Below are 14,925 nucleotides of genomic sequence, written 5' to 3'. Positions count from 1 at the left end.
TTTATTTATTATCATTTTATAGCAATTAAATAATAATATTATGTTAAATCTGCAATTTGTATTATAAGTGAATTATGTTTGCAATATATATGTATAATAATTGTGTATTTTAAAAAAATATATTATACTTGTTTGGTAAGAAATTGACACATTGTATTATAAGTGTATTAAAATATGAAATAAATGTATTATATCCATCAATAAAACTTGTATTATATGTAAATGATAAATTATTCATTGTAATGTATATCTAAAAATGATCAATTATTCATTGTAATATGTATTTAAAGTGTATTAAAAATGATCAATTAAAAAAAAAACAATAGATATTTTTTCAATATAACATGTTTTCCCTTTTATAAACGGGACAAAAAGTAAATATCACACTGTGTGTACAAAATCTCCGAAAGCATGATGGGCTTGTTGGAATTGACGACCCGACCCGAATGAGAGGAGCATGGATGGGATGATGGTCCGGATAAGGATAGAAACCCCCACCTTTCGTTTCCCTCTTCTTTTATTAGCCATAAAACTCACAAACAGGAAGGAAGAGTTGGTGTGCTTGAGAGTCTGACCCCTATCCCCTCCTCCCTCACCAGCAACTTCATTTCAGTTACACTATCTCTTGTTTCTTCATATATATGCATACAACCCACCCTGTCAAAGGTTTGATTTCTCACTTCAACTTCCGTCTCTGTTGAGTTATTCTTTCACTAATCATTTTGAGTTTTTACTTACTGTACTAGTTGTGCCATAATTGATGGGTAATGATCAATTATATGCACCCATAACAATTGATTCAATTTCTTAATTTCAATGTTCAGAAATGTTAATCGTTCTACCACACTTGGAATTGTTAAATATTTAGCTTCTAAGTTAGAGTTTCTGGTATGATAGTTAGTGAATTTACTTGCTTCTTTGCAAAGTACATATTATATATATATATATATATATATATATATGTATGTATGTATGTATGTATGTATGTATATGTATATATATTATTAGATACTGAATTGCATTTGTGTTTGTCAATTCTCAAGGTGTAGTCTGTTTTTTTTGATGAATTTTTAAATATTTATAAACTGCTAAGCCTATATGTTATAATCATTCTTGTTTATGGAATTGCTTATGATGATTTCTCAACCACAATCTGTAAGTTCAAGAGCAAATTTATTAATTTTTCTTTTTTGAGTGCTTTTCAATGAATTACGCCTAAATGACAAACGTATGAGACTATCCGTTTATTTTCAGCAACTCGGGCTTTGCTGTTTGTTCTATATGCTTATAGTATTTCCGCCATGCTGCAGCTGATATCCTATCACACTATTATTAAATGATATAGTCATGTTTTCTTCTTTCTCTAACCGTTTTTTTAAATATATTTATCAGGTGTTGAACAGATGATCTAATCCTTGTACTTCACAAACCTTAGCAACCCCAAATATTAATCAACATGGCTCCAATGGTTACAATTGCAACTACCAATGTATCAGTTACTCCAGGAGCTGTCCTTCTCACGAGAAGGAATCAATGTTTATCAAAATACGATGTTTCACGAAAATCCAGCAAGCAGACTTTACCTACCCCAAAATATATCCTGCCCCTGTCAACATCTATTAAATTGTTTCCCCATTTTAGAGTTGGTTGCATTTTACGACATAAATTAAGAGGTCTCGTAGTATCAGCAACTGAAACCGATGTAGCAGTGGAAGAAGTAGAAGCAACTGCTGCAGATGATGGATCTGGTGGAGTTGCTGAAGCTTCATCTGATGCTGCTGAAATAAGTGAAGAATCCTCTGTATCAGATGTGAGTCCTAGATCTGTTCAGTCTAAGCGTTCAAGACCTGCTAGAAAGAGTGAGATGCCTCCTGTGAAGAATGAAGACCTTATTCCAGGTGCAACTTTTCCTGGAAAGGTCAGATCGATACAGCCATTTGGTGCTTTTATTGATTTTGGAGCTTTTACGGATGGATTGGTGCATGTTTCTAGGTTGAGTGATAGTTATGTAAAGGATGTAGGAAGCATTGTATCTGTTGGACAAGAGGTTACAGTGAGATTAGTTGAAGCAAACACTGAGACAGGGCGCATATCTCTCACCATGCGTGAAAGTGATGATCCTAGTAGGCCACAGCAACAGAAAGATGCTCCAACCAATAGTGACAGACCCCGAACTCAAAGGAAGAGCACACAAAGGAACAACCAAAGGAGAGATGAGAAAGTCTCAAAGTTTGTCAAGGGGCAAGATCTTGAGGGCACTGTAAAAAATCTAACCAGGTCTGGTGCTTTTATATCTCTTCCTGAAGGAGAGGAAGGGTTCCTGCCAGCATCAGAGGAAACTGATGAAGTGTTTGGAATTATTGACAGTGGCTCTTCACTAACAGTAGGCCAAGAAGTTAATGTCCGTGTATTGCGCATTGCCAGAGGACAGGTAACTTTGACCATGAAAAAAGAAGAAGCTGCTTCAGAGTTGGACTCAAAGCTCAACCAGGGTGTTGTCTATTCGGCAACAAATCCCTTTTTATTGGCTTTCCGTAGCAACAAAGAGATCTCTTCATTTTTGGATGAGAGGGAAAAAGAAGACGAACAAGCTGAACAATCAAAGGAAGATGCACAGGAATCAGATGCGGCGACTATTAAAATAGACGTGTTGCCTGAAACTACAAGCATAGAGGAAGAATCAGTAAATGCTGCAAATGATGGTGTTCCGGAAACTATAAATGGGGAGGAGACGAAACAAAACGTTGATGAAGAAGTGGAGTCAGCTCCTGAAGGAAGCACATCCACAATTGGTCAGCAAGCTGAGGTGTCACCTGTAGGAGATGCTGAGGAAACTGAAGCTGAAACTGGCTCATATGAGCAAGCAGCTGATCAGATCTCAGCATCTGAAACTGTGGTGGGTGAGGAGGTCGTAGAGAAACTAACTGATGATAATGTAAATGTGGTTGCAACTGAAATACCAAGTGTCACAGAGGCTGTCAAAGAAACAGAGGAAACTAGTGCCAGTGAGAATGATAGTATATCAAGCCCAACTGGGCAATCTGAAGCTTCTTTGGAGAATAGCAAGGATGAAGGTGTCTAATAAGAAATTTTCCAGTCTCCCCTCTGATTTATTACATCCTTTCATTCTCGCTTGCATATTTATGAGAAACAATTAGATACAACTATTTCAACGTTTAGACAATTTTGTTATCCAAATAAGGTTTGGTGCATGGTATAAATACACTTCACTCATTATGTGGGGAACAATGTTATCAAAGGCGCACTGAAGCCTTGAAACGAGGCTCAAAACGTGTTTGAATGCTTCCCCTCGCTTCATGTGCGCTTTAGTGTTGTCATAAAGGCTCTAAGACATACTTTTCCTTGTGAATGAGCATTTCCTAAAGAGGTGACGCTAAACCATTGATATTTCACTTTGTTGTAAAAATAATCAATTTCTTTGTCCATATATTTGCTATTTATGCTTATAACTGTTAGTTTGGAATATATATATATATATATATATATATATATATGTTTGTTTGTTTTCTCCATTTGCGCCTCTTCTCAGTAAATCCCACACTTTATTTGCACATTGCACTTCAAGCCCCAACGAACCTTAGAACTTTTCTTGCACTTTTTGCTTTTGATAACGCTGCTGAGGAAGAGATGAATGGTAATGATATGAATCAATCTAAGCAAAGGCACTTTAGTATAGTTCATGTTGATAATTTGGTATATCCTTCTTCTGTTTCTTCTTCTGATTGCATCTTGTTCAACATACACAGTTTTCAGTTTCATATATGGAGAGCTTTCTGGTGACCGAGACATGTCCTTTTCTTTTGATTGAAATAACGACAGGATGATGTTCTTGCTCTATGTAAACTCTTGAAATCAATTACTTATAGGACATAGTGTTGTGTTAGCCTGTTAGGTGAGAAAGATAAACTTAGGACGAGTTACCAATAAAATAGCTGACAATCCAATTTTGTACACAGAAAGTCAGGACGGTGTTGGAGTTTTAGACACTCAAGTTGAAAGTGCTCCTTCCGTAGGGGAACAATCATCTGATACCGCTGCTCAACAGGAAGAGGGGGCTCCCAACACTGATCAAGATATTGCGAACTCAAGTGAGCAAAATGGGACTGCTTCATTAAATGAAGCCGCAGCAAAAGGTTTTGCTTTTATTTCCCTTTCTATTCTGGGATATTTCTGCTGTTAACTTGTTAAAAAGGAAATACCATTCCTTACAATAAAATTTGCAGATCTAGTTGCCAAACATTTGTATTAGTTGGTAGGATGTGAAAATTCATGGCTGAGTGATGAAATAACTGAAACTCCAAAGATTAAGAAGCTTGTTGTGTTTTTCTTTTTTTTTGGGGTGGGTGGAGGGGTGGGGAGGGGAAGCCGGGTGGTGCTTCATTTACCTACTTGGAGAAAGAAGTTGCATTAGAGGATATTAACTTTTTACACATTTACATTAGACTGCATGCAGATGCTTCACTGAAACTGTGAATCAGAGAAAATGGAAGAGAATTTCTTCTCTCTACCTACCTGGTACTTATAGATCTCTTTTTTAATATGGTAGTGGTATCCAACCTAGCTTGAGAACAACTCGACTAATACACAGGATATCTGCTACCTCCCACCAGCACAGTGATTGGTTATCCACCACAGTTTGGGCAAATAGGAAGAAACACAACTCGACTAATCCACAGGATATCTGTTACCTCCCACCTTCACAGTGACTGGGTAACTCTATCCACCACAGTTTGGGAAAATAGGGAGAAACCACCTAGTATTTTTTTTTGCCTCCCCCTGGGCCATTGAACCTGTGAACTCATGGTTCTCAAGCCACTTCATTGACCACTAGGTCAGACCTTTGGGTGGTCTTACTAATATTAAATCTATTATAAACATATATCTTAATTTGATCCCAGATAATTCATCTGAGTTAAAAATCTGCTTGTTCTGATGCCTTCATCATTCAATTTTGGGAGAATAATGAAATGACGAGATTTGTGCTAAAACACATATACCTGCTCATCAAATCTTTTGTAGAGATCTAATTCATTAAATAGCTTATTGAAACAATAGCAGTTACTACTTGTAGCCTTAATTCCTAGCGAGTCAAAGTTGGCATATGAATCTCCTTGTCCATGTTCCTTTATTTTGAGTTGGATAGTAAAAACATATATAGAAGAAAAAATGGATCTAACACAGTGGATATCCTGTTGAAACATGGTAAATTAATTCATTTCCAGAGAACATTTATGAAGAAAGAGATAGCAATGAGATTAGTCTTGAAGAGGATTTGGATGCTAATATCCAAAAGTGTCAAATTTGTTGTCAAAAAAAAAAGTGTCAGATTGACTCTCCTTATTGTATCACATAAAGTCGTAGAGTCTTGAATTATGAATATAAATTACAATGCTGAAGAAGGGCGATCTTTATAGTTAACGCTAATGGTTGTCAAAATCTGAATGTATCCTAGTTTGCCTTTATAACTGAAATCTGTAGGGTTGTAAAATTTAACCTATTTGTTTCTTCCTGACACTACCCCTTTCAGTCCATCTATAATTTATTAATGGGGCCAGTTACTTTCAGAAACTCTATTATGTTGTGCAATATCCGACTTCCTCTGCTTTCCTTATATCTTGACCTTCTTTTTGTTGGTCTGTTTGATTGATTCCGCCAAGCTATTTGTAATATTAATTCAGATTAACTGAAACAAAGAGTCTGGCTATATTGTTCCTTGATATGTCTATGTAAATTGTCATTCATCGAAGAATTAGATAGTACTTTTGTATCGAAACAAGAACTTTCACATTCATGTCTGGTCACTAAGTCCTGTCCTCTGTGTATGCAACAGCTATTTCACCTGCTCTTGTGAAACAATTGCGTGAAGAGACAGGAGCAGGAATGATGGACTGCAAAAAGGCTCTTACAGAAACTGCAGGTGACATTGTTAAAGCGCAGGAGTATCTCAGGAAAAAGGGCTTGGCAAGTGCTGATAAGAAATCAAGTAGAGCTACAGCTGAAGGCAGAATTGGATCATACATCCATGATAGCAGAATTGGTGTCCTGGTAGAGGTTAACTGTGAAACAGATTTCGTATCGCGTGGTGACATTTTCAAGGAATTAGTTGATGATTTGGCCATGCAAGTGGCTGCATACCCTCAAGTGCAGTATCTTGTTCCAGAAGATGTGCCAAAGGAGATCATCAACAAGGAAAGAGAAATCGAAATGCAGAAGGAAGACCTATTATCAAAACCTGAGCAGATCAGATCCAAGATTGTTGATGGGCGGATAAATAAGAGGCTTGAAGATCTGGCATTACTGGAGCAGCCTTACATCAAAAATGATAAGATGGTTGTAAAGGACTTGATCAAGCAGACAATTTCAACGATTGGTGAAAACATCAAAGTGAAGAGATTTGTGCGATACAACCTGGGAGAAGGTCTTGAAAAGAAGAGCCAAGACTTTGCTGCAGAGGTGGCTGCTCAAACAGCAGCTAAACCTGTCTCCTCGCCGGGAAAAGAGCAACCAGCTGTTGAAGCCAAGGAGACTACTGTCGAGTAAGTTTCTAATTTCTTGATAATTACTTCCTATCAATATATTGTGTTTCTTCAAACGCTGAACAACCAGAAATGTGGCAGCAGGGCATTCCATGACATGTCAAATATATAGTTTTATTACATTAATTTTCAGTTTGCTTATTGTTGTTACTCAACTTCTCATTATTAAATGATAGCTTTAGTTTTCTGCCATCTTTAGACTCCAATACTGCTTATACAATCTTCTAAACCTAAGTACACGTTTCACTTCAATAATTTCCAAATAAAATCTGGTTCCAACATCATTATGGAAGAGCTAATCTGAAATAACTGTCAGAAGACTCTGTCTTTCTCATCTTACTGTATAACTCCATGCCAACATTTTATCCTAAACCGTTTCCAATCCCAAAACTCCTATATTGTTTTGTGTCTCACTGTTAATTTCTGTTTTATGGATTCTAATGCAGGGCTCCGAAAGCAGCAGTTTCAGCTGCTTTGGTTAAACAGCTGCGAGAAGAAACTGGAGCTGGGATGATGGATTGCAAGAAAGCCCTCTCCGAAACTGGAGCGGATCTTGAGAAGGCACAGGAATACCTCCGAAAGAAGGGTCTTTCAACAGCCGATAAAAAGTCTAGCCGACTTGCTGCTGAGGGGAGAATTGGTTCATACATTCATGACTCTCGCATTGGTGTGCTAATTGAAGTTAATTGTGAAACCGACTTTGTTGGGAGAGGTGAAACATTTAAGGAGTTGGTTGATGATTTGGCAATGCAAGTTGCAGCATGCCCACAGGTGCAATATGTATCTATCGATGAGATTCCAGAAAGCGCTGTCAACAAGGAAAAAGACTTGGAAATGCAGAGAGAAGACCTTAAGAACAAGCCTGAAAATATACGGGAGAAGATTGTTGAGGGCAGGGTCTCCAAGAGACTTGGAGAGCTTGTTCTTTTGGAGCAGCCTTTCATAAAAGATGATAGTGTTCTTGTGAAGGATTTGGTAAAGCAAACTGTTGCTGCTCTTGGGGAGAACATAAAAGTTAGGAGGTTCGTTCGATTTACTCTAGGCGAGGAAGCCAAAAAAGAAGGAATAATTGAAGAGCCAGCTGCTGTATGAAGCTAACTCTAACTTGAGATGAGCAAAGCATAGGAGGACACTCTACTTGTGGGATGAAACAAGTTATAAATCTTGGGGTTGAGCTATTTTTGTATAATGTAGTCCATACTTGATGTACTGTGAGGCGATTAGTTTTCTTCTCTTTTACTTTCTTGTAGATTTTCTGGTCATGTGTCTTGTATTTTCATCACAAACTAGGAGTTTCGGAAGCCATTTTAAAGCAAACATGTAAAAGAGAATCTTTTGATTAAAGAAGAGTTTTTCTGTGACTATTTTTTTAACATTAAACTTGTCAATTTATGAGGAATATTGCTGGAGTGGTTGTCATTTTGCCTGCTTGATGTGATGCCTTTTCCTTCTCATGTCACACTTGCAGTGATTTTGGAATCTAAATGATATGTATAGAAATGATGGCCCCAAAATAGGGGATTTTAAAAAAAAAAGTGACTTTAAGGTTTCAAAATAAACGGGCGGTTACATAAGTTTTAAGTATTGAGTGTAGGTGAAAATTATGTGATTATGATTAAAAATTGTGGAGTTGCTCTCAAGTTTATAAGTTGACAGTTTGGTCTATTAAATTAAATGACGGGTAAAAAGATAAATTGACTAAAACCTAATTTAATCAATTTTGTTGGGAATTAAAATTGGAGGGAAGCCACCAGTGAGCTGTACGTATTCCTCCTCTTCTTATTCTTCTTTCTTCTTCCTCTTTTTTTCTTCTTCTTTAATTAATTTCTTCAGGAACAATAAATGAAGGAATTATTTGTAGGTATTAATTGTCCTGGTAAACGAGTCGAGAAGAAAAATTTATAAATTTGGCATTGAAAGGATGGTAAGAAACAAAGAGGGTCGGTAGAGATGACTGTCGAAAAAAATATTTTGTATGATGATTTTATTTGAAAGGATGTCAAACCTCAATTGTTGGGAGAAAATTCAGTTTGTTGCATTGTTCATCAATTCTATCAGCTACGTTGTGAATTATGTAGTTGTGATTTAGAAATAGATGACGCAGTTAAAGTTCTGTATTAATTAAATTTTCATGTGTAGAAACATATATGCATTTCTTGCAAACTCATGGGGAAAAAAATGATTTTTTTGTGATTTGTACTGATTTTTGAATTTGTTCTTTATAAAATATTTTATCTAAAACTTTTTTGGCATTTTCCATTGCTAAATCGTTCAATTATCGATTAACCCATCCTAAAAGTGACATATATATATATATATATATATATATATATATATATATATATATATATATATATATATATATATATATATATATATTCTGTTGAAAAAATTGCAACAGACATGTCATATGTGACAACATATGTATTATACAATGGTCTTTTGGAGGTTAATTCAATCAAATTGTCACCTAATTCAACATGTAACACTCATATATAGTCTTACAACATGTCTAAGTACAAAATTATGGTCTAATACAACTAGCACCATCAATTATTTTTACAAAGACTATCATACCACTAGTACATCATACAATGACCAAGTAATTTCATATAATAGTTTTATAACAATCTTGTAAATCGTTTTTTCAAGTGTTGTAACATATTTTTGTTGCTTAATTATGGTTTAAAGTACTAAAATTTGATCTAATTTGACATTTTTTCATTTCTAATCGCTCAATTTATCGATTAAGTATCCTTGAAGTGACATATGTGGCAACGTATGCACGTTCTGTTAAAAAAATTGCAACAGACATGTCATATGTGGCAACATATGTATATCCTAAAATGGTCTTTTGGGGTTAATTCAATTAAATTGTCATTTAATTCAACATGTAGCACTAATATATAGTCCTACACCATGTCTAAGTATAAAATTATGGTCTAGTACAACAACCTCCATCAATACTATCAATTATTTTACAAAGCATATCATACCATTAGTTCATCATACAATGACCAAGTAACTCCATATGATAGTTATGTAACATCCTTGTAAATTGTAGTTTCAAATGTTATTGCATATTTTTATTGTTTAATTATAATCCAAAGTTCTAAAATTTGATTCAATTTGACATTTTTTCGTTCCTAAATCGCTCAATTTATCGATTAAGTCATCCTTTAAGTGACATATGTGGAAACATATGCATTTGGAAAAATTGCAACCGACATGTCATATGTGACAACATATGTATATCCTAAAATGGTCTTTTGGGAGTTAATTCAATTAAATTGTCACTTAAATCAACATGCAACACTCATATATAGTCCTACAAGATGTCTAAGTACAAAATTAATATGGTCTAATACAACAACCTTCATCAATTCTATCAATTATTTTTACAAAGACTATCATACCACTAGTTAATCATACAATGACCAAGTAACTCAATATGATTGTTATATAACACCCTTGTAAATTGTTGTTTCAAGTGTTATATATTTTTATTGCTTAATTATAATCCAAAGTACTAAAATTTGGTTCAATTTGACATTTTTCCGTTCCTAAATCGCTCAATTTATCGATTAAGTCATCTTTGAAGTGACATATGTTGCAACATATGCACGTTCTGTTGGGAAAATTGCAATAGACATGTCATATGTGGCAACATATGTATATCCTAAGATAGTCTTTTGGGGGTTAATTCAATTAAATTGCCACTTAATTCAATATGTAACACTAATATATAGTCCTACAACATGTCTAAGTATAAAATCATGGTCTAATACGACAACCATCATCAATTCTATCAATTATTTTTACAAAGACTATCATACCACTAGTTCATCATATAATGACCAATTAACTAAATATGATAGTTATATAACACCCTTGTAAATCGTTGTTCCAAGTGTTATAAAATATTTTATTGCTTAATTGTGGTCCAAAGTACTAAAATTTGGTCCAATTTGACATTTTTATTCAATTCCTAAACTCGCTCAATTTATCGATTAACTCATTCTTGAAACGACATATGTGATAACATATGCATGTTCTGTTAGAAAAATTGCAACCGACATGTCATATGTGGCAAGATGTACATCCTAAACTGTATTTTTAAAAAAATAAGATAATAGTTCAAAAGGAATAACAATCCAACCATCTTACAAACAAATAAGTGATAAAACCACTAAAAAAAGTCCTGATTTAATACCAGTAAGTACTTCAAAATTCTAATTTAATTTTACCTTAGAAGATATCAACGATAAACTAGAAATGATGAGGGCAACATCACTTTTTTAGAAGAAAATCGCAACATATAACCACTGATGTTGTAGAAAACATCGCAACAACTTGAACTGTAAAGGAATAATGGAACGAGAGAAAGGAAAGAAGAGAAAAGAACACGGAAATTAGTAAAAATAAATTAAATTTAAAATTTGAAACGAAACGACCTTTTATAGAGGAGAGGAGAGAGGGAAAAAGGAAGAGATGATTGTTTAAGACATTTTTATTTTACTTTTTAAAATTTTTTTGACAATTCATAGTGTAACTAACATCTATTGCCACATATATCCTTTTTGTTGGGGCACATGCATATAATTCTATAGTGTCTTTACAACAGAAGTTATATATGTTGCCACAAACAGCACATTTCTTCCTTTCCGTCATAATTGATATTTGTTCCAACAAATAAAAATAAAAATAATCATTAATAGTAATATTATCAGCAAAAATGAATAATTGGTGACAATGCAATGTTGCCACATATCTCCATTCTGTGACATGTGTTACTACATATCTTCTTTTTGTGACATATATTGCCACATATATCCTTTCTGTTGGGGGCACATGTAGATAATTCTATGATTTTTTTTGTATATATTACACATTTCCATCATAATTGACATTTGCCAACAAAATAATAATAATAATGATGATAATAATAATAATAATAATAATAATAATAATAATAATAATAATAATAATAATAATAATATCAGCAAAAATGAATAATTGGTGACAATATACTCAGTATTTACATATCTTCTTTCTGTGACATAAGTTGCCACATATATTCTTTCTGTTGAGGCACATACAGATAATTTTGTAGTATTTTTTACAACATAGGTTATATATGTTGTCACATATACCACATTTCTTCTTTTCCATCATAATTGACATTTGTTCCAACCAAAAAAATCATTTATATTGTCAGCAAAAATGAACACTTCACCAATTGTTTTTATACAACTTATCAACAAAAAAGGTAATTCACAACGGTATACATAACATCAATCTAATCAATGGTGAATATTGTTACTTCACATCACAATTGACGACTTCATTTTTTTTCTCTTTCTCTTTCGCTTTCTTTTTCACTTTCTCCTTCTCCTTCTCCTTCTCCATCTCCTTCTCCTTCTCTAGGTCCTTCTGCTTCTCCTTCTTGTTCTCCTTGCCTTTTGGGTTTGAGTGTGATACTGAAATAGTCACTGTTTTTTTTTCTTTCACTAATTATAGATAGTGATTGAGAAATAAATTTTTTCAATTTCCTACACTTCAAATATATGTTGGACAACTGAACAAGACTATATTTCTAAAATCATATGAAAAAAATGATCACAAAAAGATCAACAAAAATAACAAAAAATAAATTTTCACCGAATGTTAACAATACATATAGATTTTTTCAAAATTATGACTTTTTGAGTTTGTTAATTTTCTTTCAGAAATAATAAATAATAGGTACCATTATACTCATTTTTCACATCTATAGAACGATTTATTCTTCATTAGCCCAAGAAAAAAACTTAGTATTGTTCTAAAATTGTAAAATCTCTAAACAAAATGACTTACTCATTTTAAGTCGAACACAATCTTCAATTCAGAAAGAGGAGAGAGTCACAACCAGAGATGAGGAGGAAGATAAGATAATGGGGGAGAATATTTATTTTGATAGACGGATTGTCGAATTTTATAAGGAAGAAGAGAAGAGAAGAGAGAACATTGGGAGAAGAAGAAGAGAAAATCCTATTCTCATTAACATCTTTTTTAAAAAATGGATTTGATAGAATTATAAAAGTTGAAAAATGGAGTGTTTTTTTGTATTTTATAAAATATTAGAAAGTTTTGAAAATGTTAATTTGGTCCCAAATTTACTTAATTACATTTCAAGAGGATTTGACCATCTCTTTGTCAATCTTTCACCTAAAAAAAAGTATCTATAGGGGCCTTAGGAAGGGATCTGACTTAATGCCTGTTACCATTGCTTTGGATAACATAGGTTTTTCCTACACTATATAGTCAACAATCCCAGCAAGAGAAACAAGATAACATCGATACACTCGATCCACCAATAAGGACTCACCATTGTGTCATGATCCAAAAATGAACATGCTGAAACTAGTCTATTCCTACCATGATAAGTGAGTGTCTACCCAACAATGCGAAAGAAATGTGAAAAGTAAAACAAGAATAACATAAGAGCAGAAAACTTAGTCATTCCAGTAAATCCTCCCAAAACATGATTGTCAAATGTACAAGACACTAATATAAATACATAATTAAAATATAAGTACAGGTGTCATAGTCTTTATCTCTAGAATTAATCAAAGCATAAAGTAAAAAGAACAAGAGAGACCCACTTGGATGATAATGTAAGGACCCTTAAAATGAATTAAGGTGCTTAGAGCCTCACACGTGTCTACAAAATTTTAAAATATGTTAAACCAGTGTTTTACAATATGCATGTTTAATTTGAAGTCGTTAGGTCAAACGTCCAAGAACGTCCGATGATGTTTGAAAGTAAGCCTTGAGATGTGCATGTGTGTCTTGGTGTATCTTGACATGTTTTACGTGTTCGTTTTCTTTGAAATTGATATGGAAGGTCCTTAAATTGTATATGATTGTATATACGTTGGAAACATACGGGTACGACTCCACAAGGACCCCGCAAAAAGGCCCTCAAGGAGGACCTAAAGGCTGCCTAGACACTGCCATGACAGTGTCAATCGACGATGGATCGACGCCCCGTCAATGGGGGGTAGCTTAAAACTTATATGGGTGAGCATATTCTCCCAAAGTCAGCCTCAATCACCATCGACGGAGCAACAGGACAGGTCGTCCCTCCATCGACGCCCCGTCGATTAGCTTTTGTAGGTGCTGCTTGTAATTGATTTATAACATGAAAACCCTAAATTACTATAGACGGTTATTTTATGTATTTTTGGGTATTTTAAGTTGATTAATAACATGAAAATCCCATACCCCATTCATTTTTCAAATTTGACTTTCCCCTCTAAAAAAGAAACCTCTCTAGAAACCTCCATTAGAGTTGAAGCTCAAGAACAACCATGGTGATGGATTCTCAAGATTTCTTCACCAATTTTTTGTGGTCCTTTTCTACAATTAGGTACGGTGATGCTTCATCCTTATTCAATCTTTCTTCTAAGGCGTCCCTTTCAAATGTTTTAAATGAAGATTTCATTAAACCTCCAATCTTTCAATCTAGCTGTGGGTTCTTTCTCAAATTGTTTTCAAAGGATTGCTTATGTCAAATTGATGATCATATACTGTTTTTCATGTTGAATTCAATCCAATTTCATGATGAATCCATGATACCTACCAAATCTTGATTTAACTATGTGATAATTATTATGATCTTGATGTTAGGGTGATTGTAATGTGATTCAATTATGATAAATTGTTTATAGCTACTGCCAATTATGTAAATTGATGGTGATTTATTGATGTGTGATCAATGATGGTCAAGGTTTAGGGATTGGGTAAATTGATCTATATTACTCTATTTTCTATAACCTTGATGAAGTAGTGTACCTAATGTGATCTTGAAACCATGATGTTGAAGTATGATTTCGTTTATGTAATGTTACCTTTAGCTACTGTTTTATACGTATATTGATGTTGAATTATGGGAATTGATAAATGATGATCAAAGCTTGGTTACTTTTTGTCAATCCTTATATGTGATGTGATCATGACCTTAAAGGTAATTGTATTATGAAGGTGTGATGGTGATGATCACCAAATGTGAAGCGTTATGCCTAGTCTTCCATGCTAGTTGTGACCTAGGTTGTATTGCTAATGTCATAAGCATGTGAATAACTATGTTAGGTGTGGTTAAGGTGCTACCATTGATGAAGTAATAATGTTTAATGTACCCTACCTATGTACCCTTATATGCATACGTGTTCTTAGTCAAGGTTAGGAGTCTTGGATACAAAGTGAAGTTACCTTGTATCCTATACTAAATTATGGTGTGTGGTCTATGTTTGAATGTACATTGTGGTCTAAAGAGGGTGACTGACTCAATGTGTTGTTGATAGCCATAATGTGATCATGTTGACCA

General features: G+C 34.1%; 1 protein-coding gene across 1 annotated transcript; it reads left to right on the top strand.

Annotated features, from left to right (window-relative positions):
- Positions 1–388: 388 nt before the first annotated feature.
- Positions 389–7,918, top strand: LOC101245558 (polyprotein of EF-Ts, chloroplastic). The gene is made up of 5 exons (XM_004242881.5): positions 389–666; positions 1,393–3,074; positions 3,978–4,154; positions 5,852–6,557; positions 7,004–7,918. Exons 2-5 carry the CDS (start codon positions 1,457–1,459, stop codon positions 7,647–7,649), a joined length of 3,147 nt encoding a protein of 1,048 aa, XP_004242929.1. The 5' UTR covers positions 389–666; positions 1,393–1,456; the 3' UTR covers positions 7,650–7,918.
- Positions 7,919–14,925: the final 7,007 nt, after the last annotated feature.

This window comes from Solanum lycopersicum, chromosome 7 (assembly GCF_036512215.1).
Source record: "Solanum lycopersicum chromosome 7, SLM_r2.1".
Taxonomy (NCBI): Eukaryota; Viridiplantae; Streptophyta; class Magnoliopsida; order Solanales; family Solanaceae; genus Solanum; species Solanum lycopersicum.
This window is presented reverse-complemented; position numbering and strand designations above follow the sequence as displayed.

Coding starts and splice junctions, on each gene's coding strand:
- LOC101245558 (XM_004242881.5), top strand. CDS start 1,457: ATGGCTCCAATGGTTACAATTGCAACTACCAATGTATCAGTTACTCCA. Junction 4,155..5,851: donor AAATGAAGCCGCAGCAAAAG/GTTTTGCTTTTA, acceptor TGTATGCAACAG/CTATTTCACCTGCTCTTGTG. Junction 6,558..7,003: donor GCCAAGGAGACTACTGTCGA/GTAAGTTTCTAA, acceptor ATTCTAATGCAG/GGCTCCGAAAGCAGCAGTTT.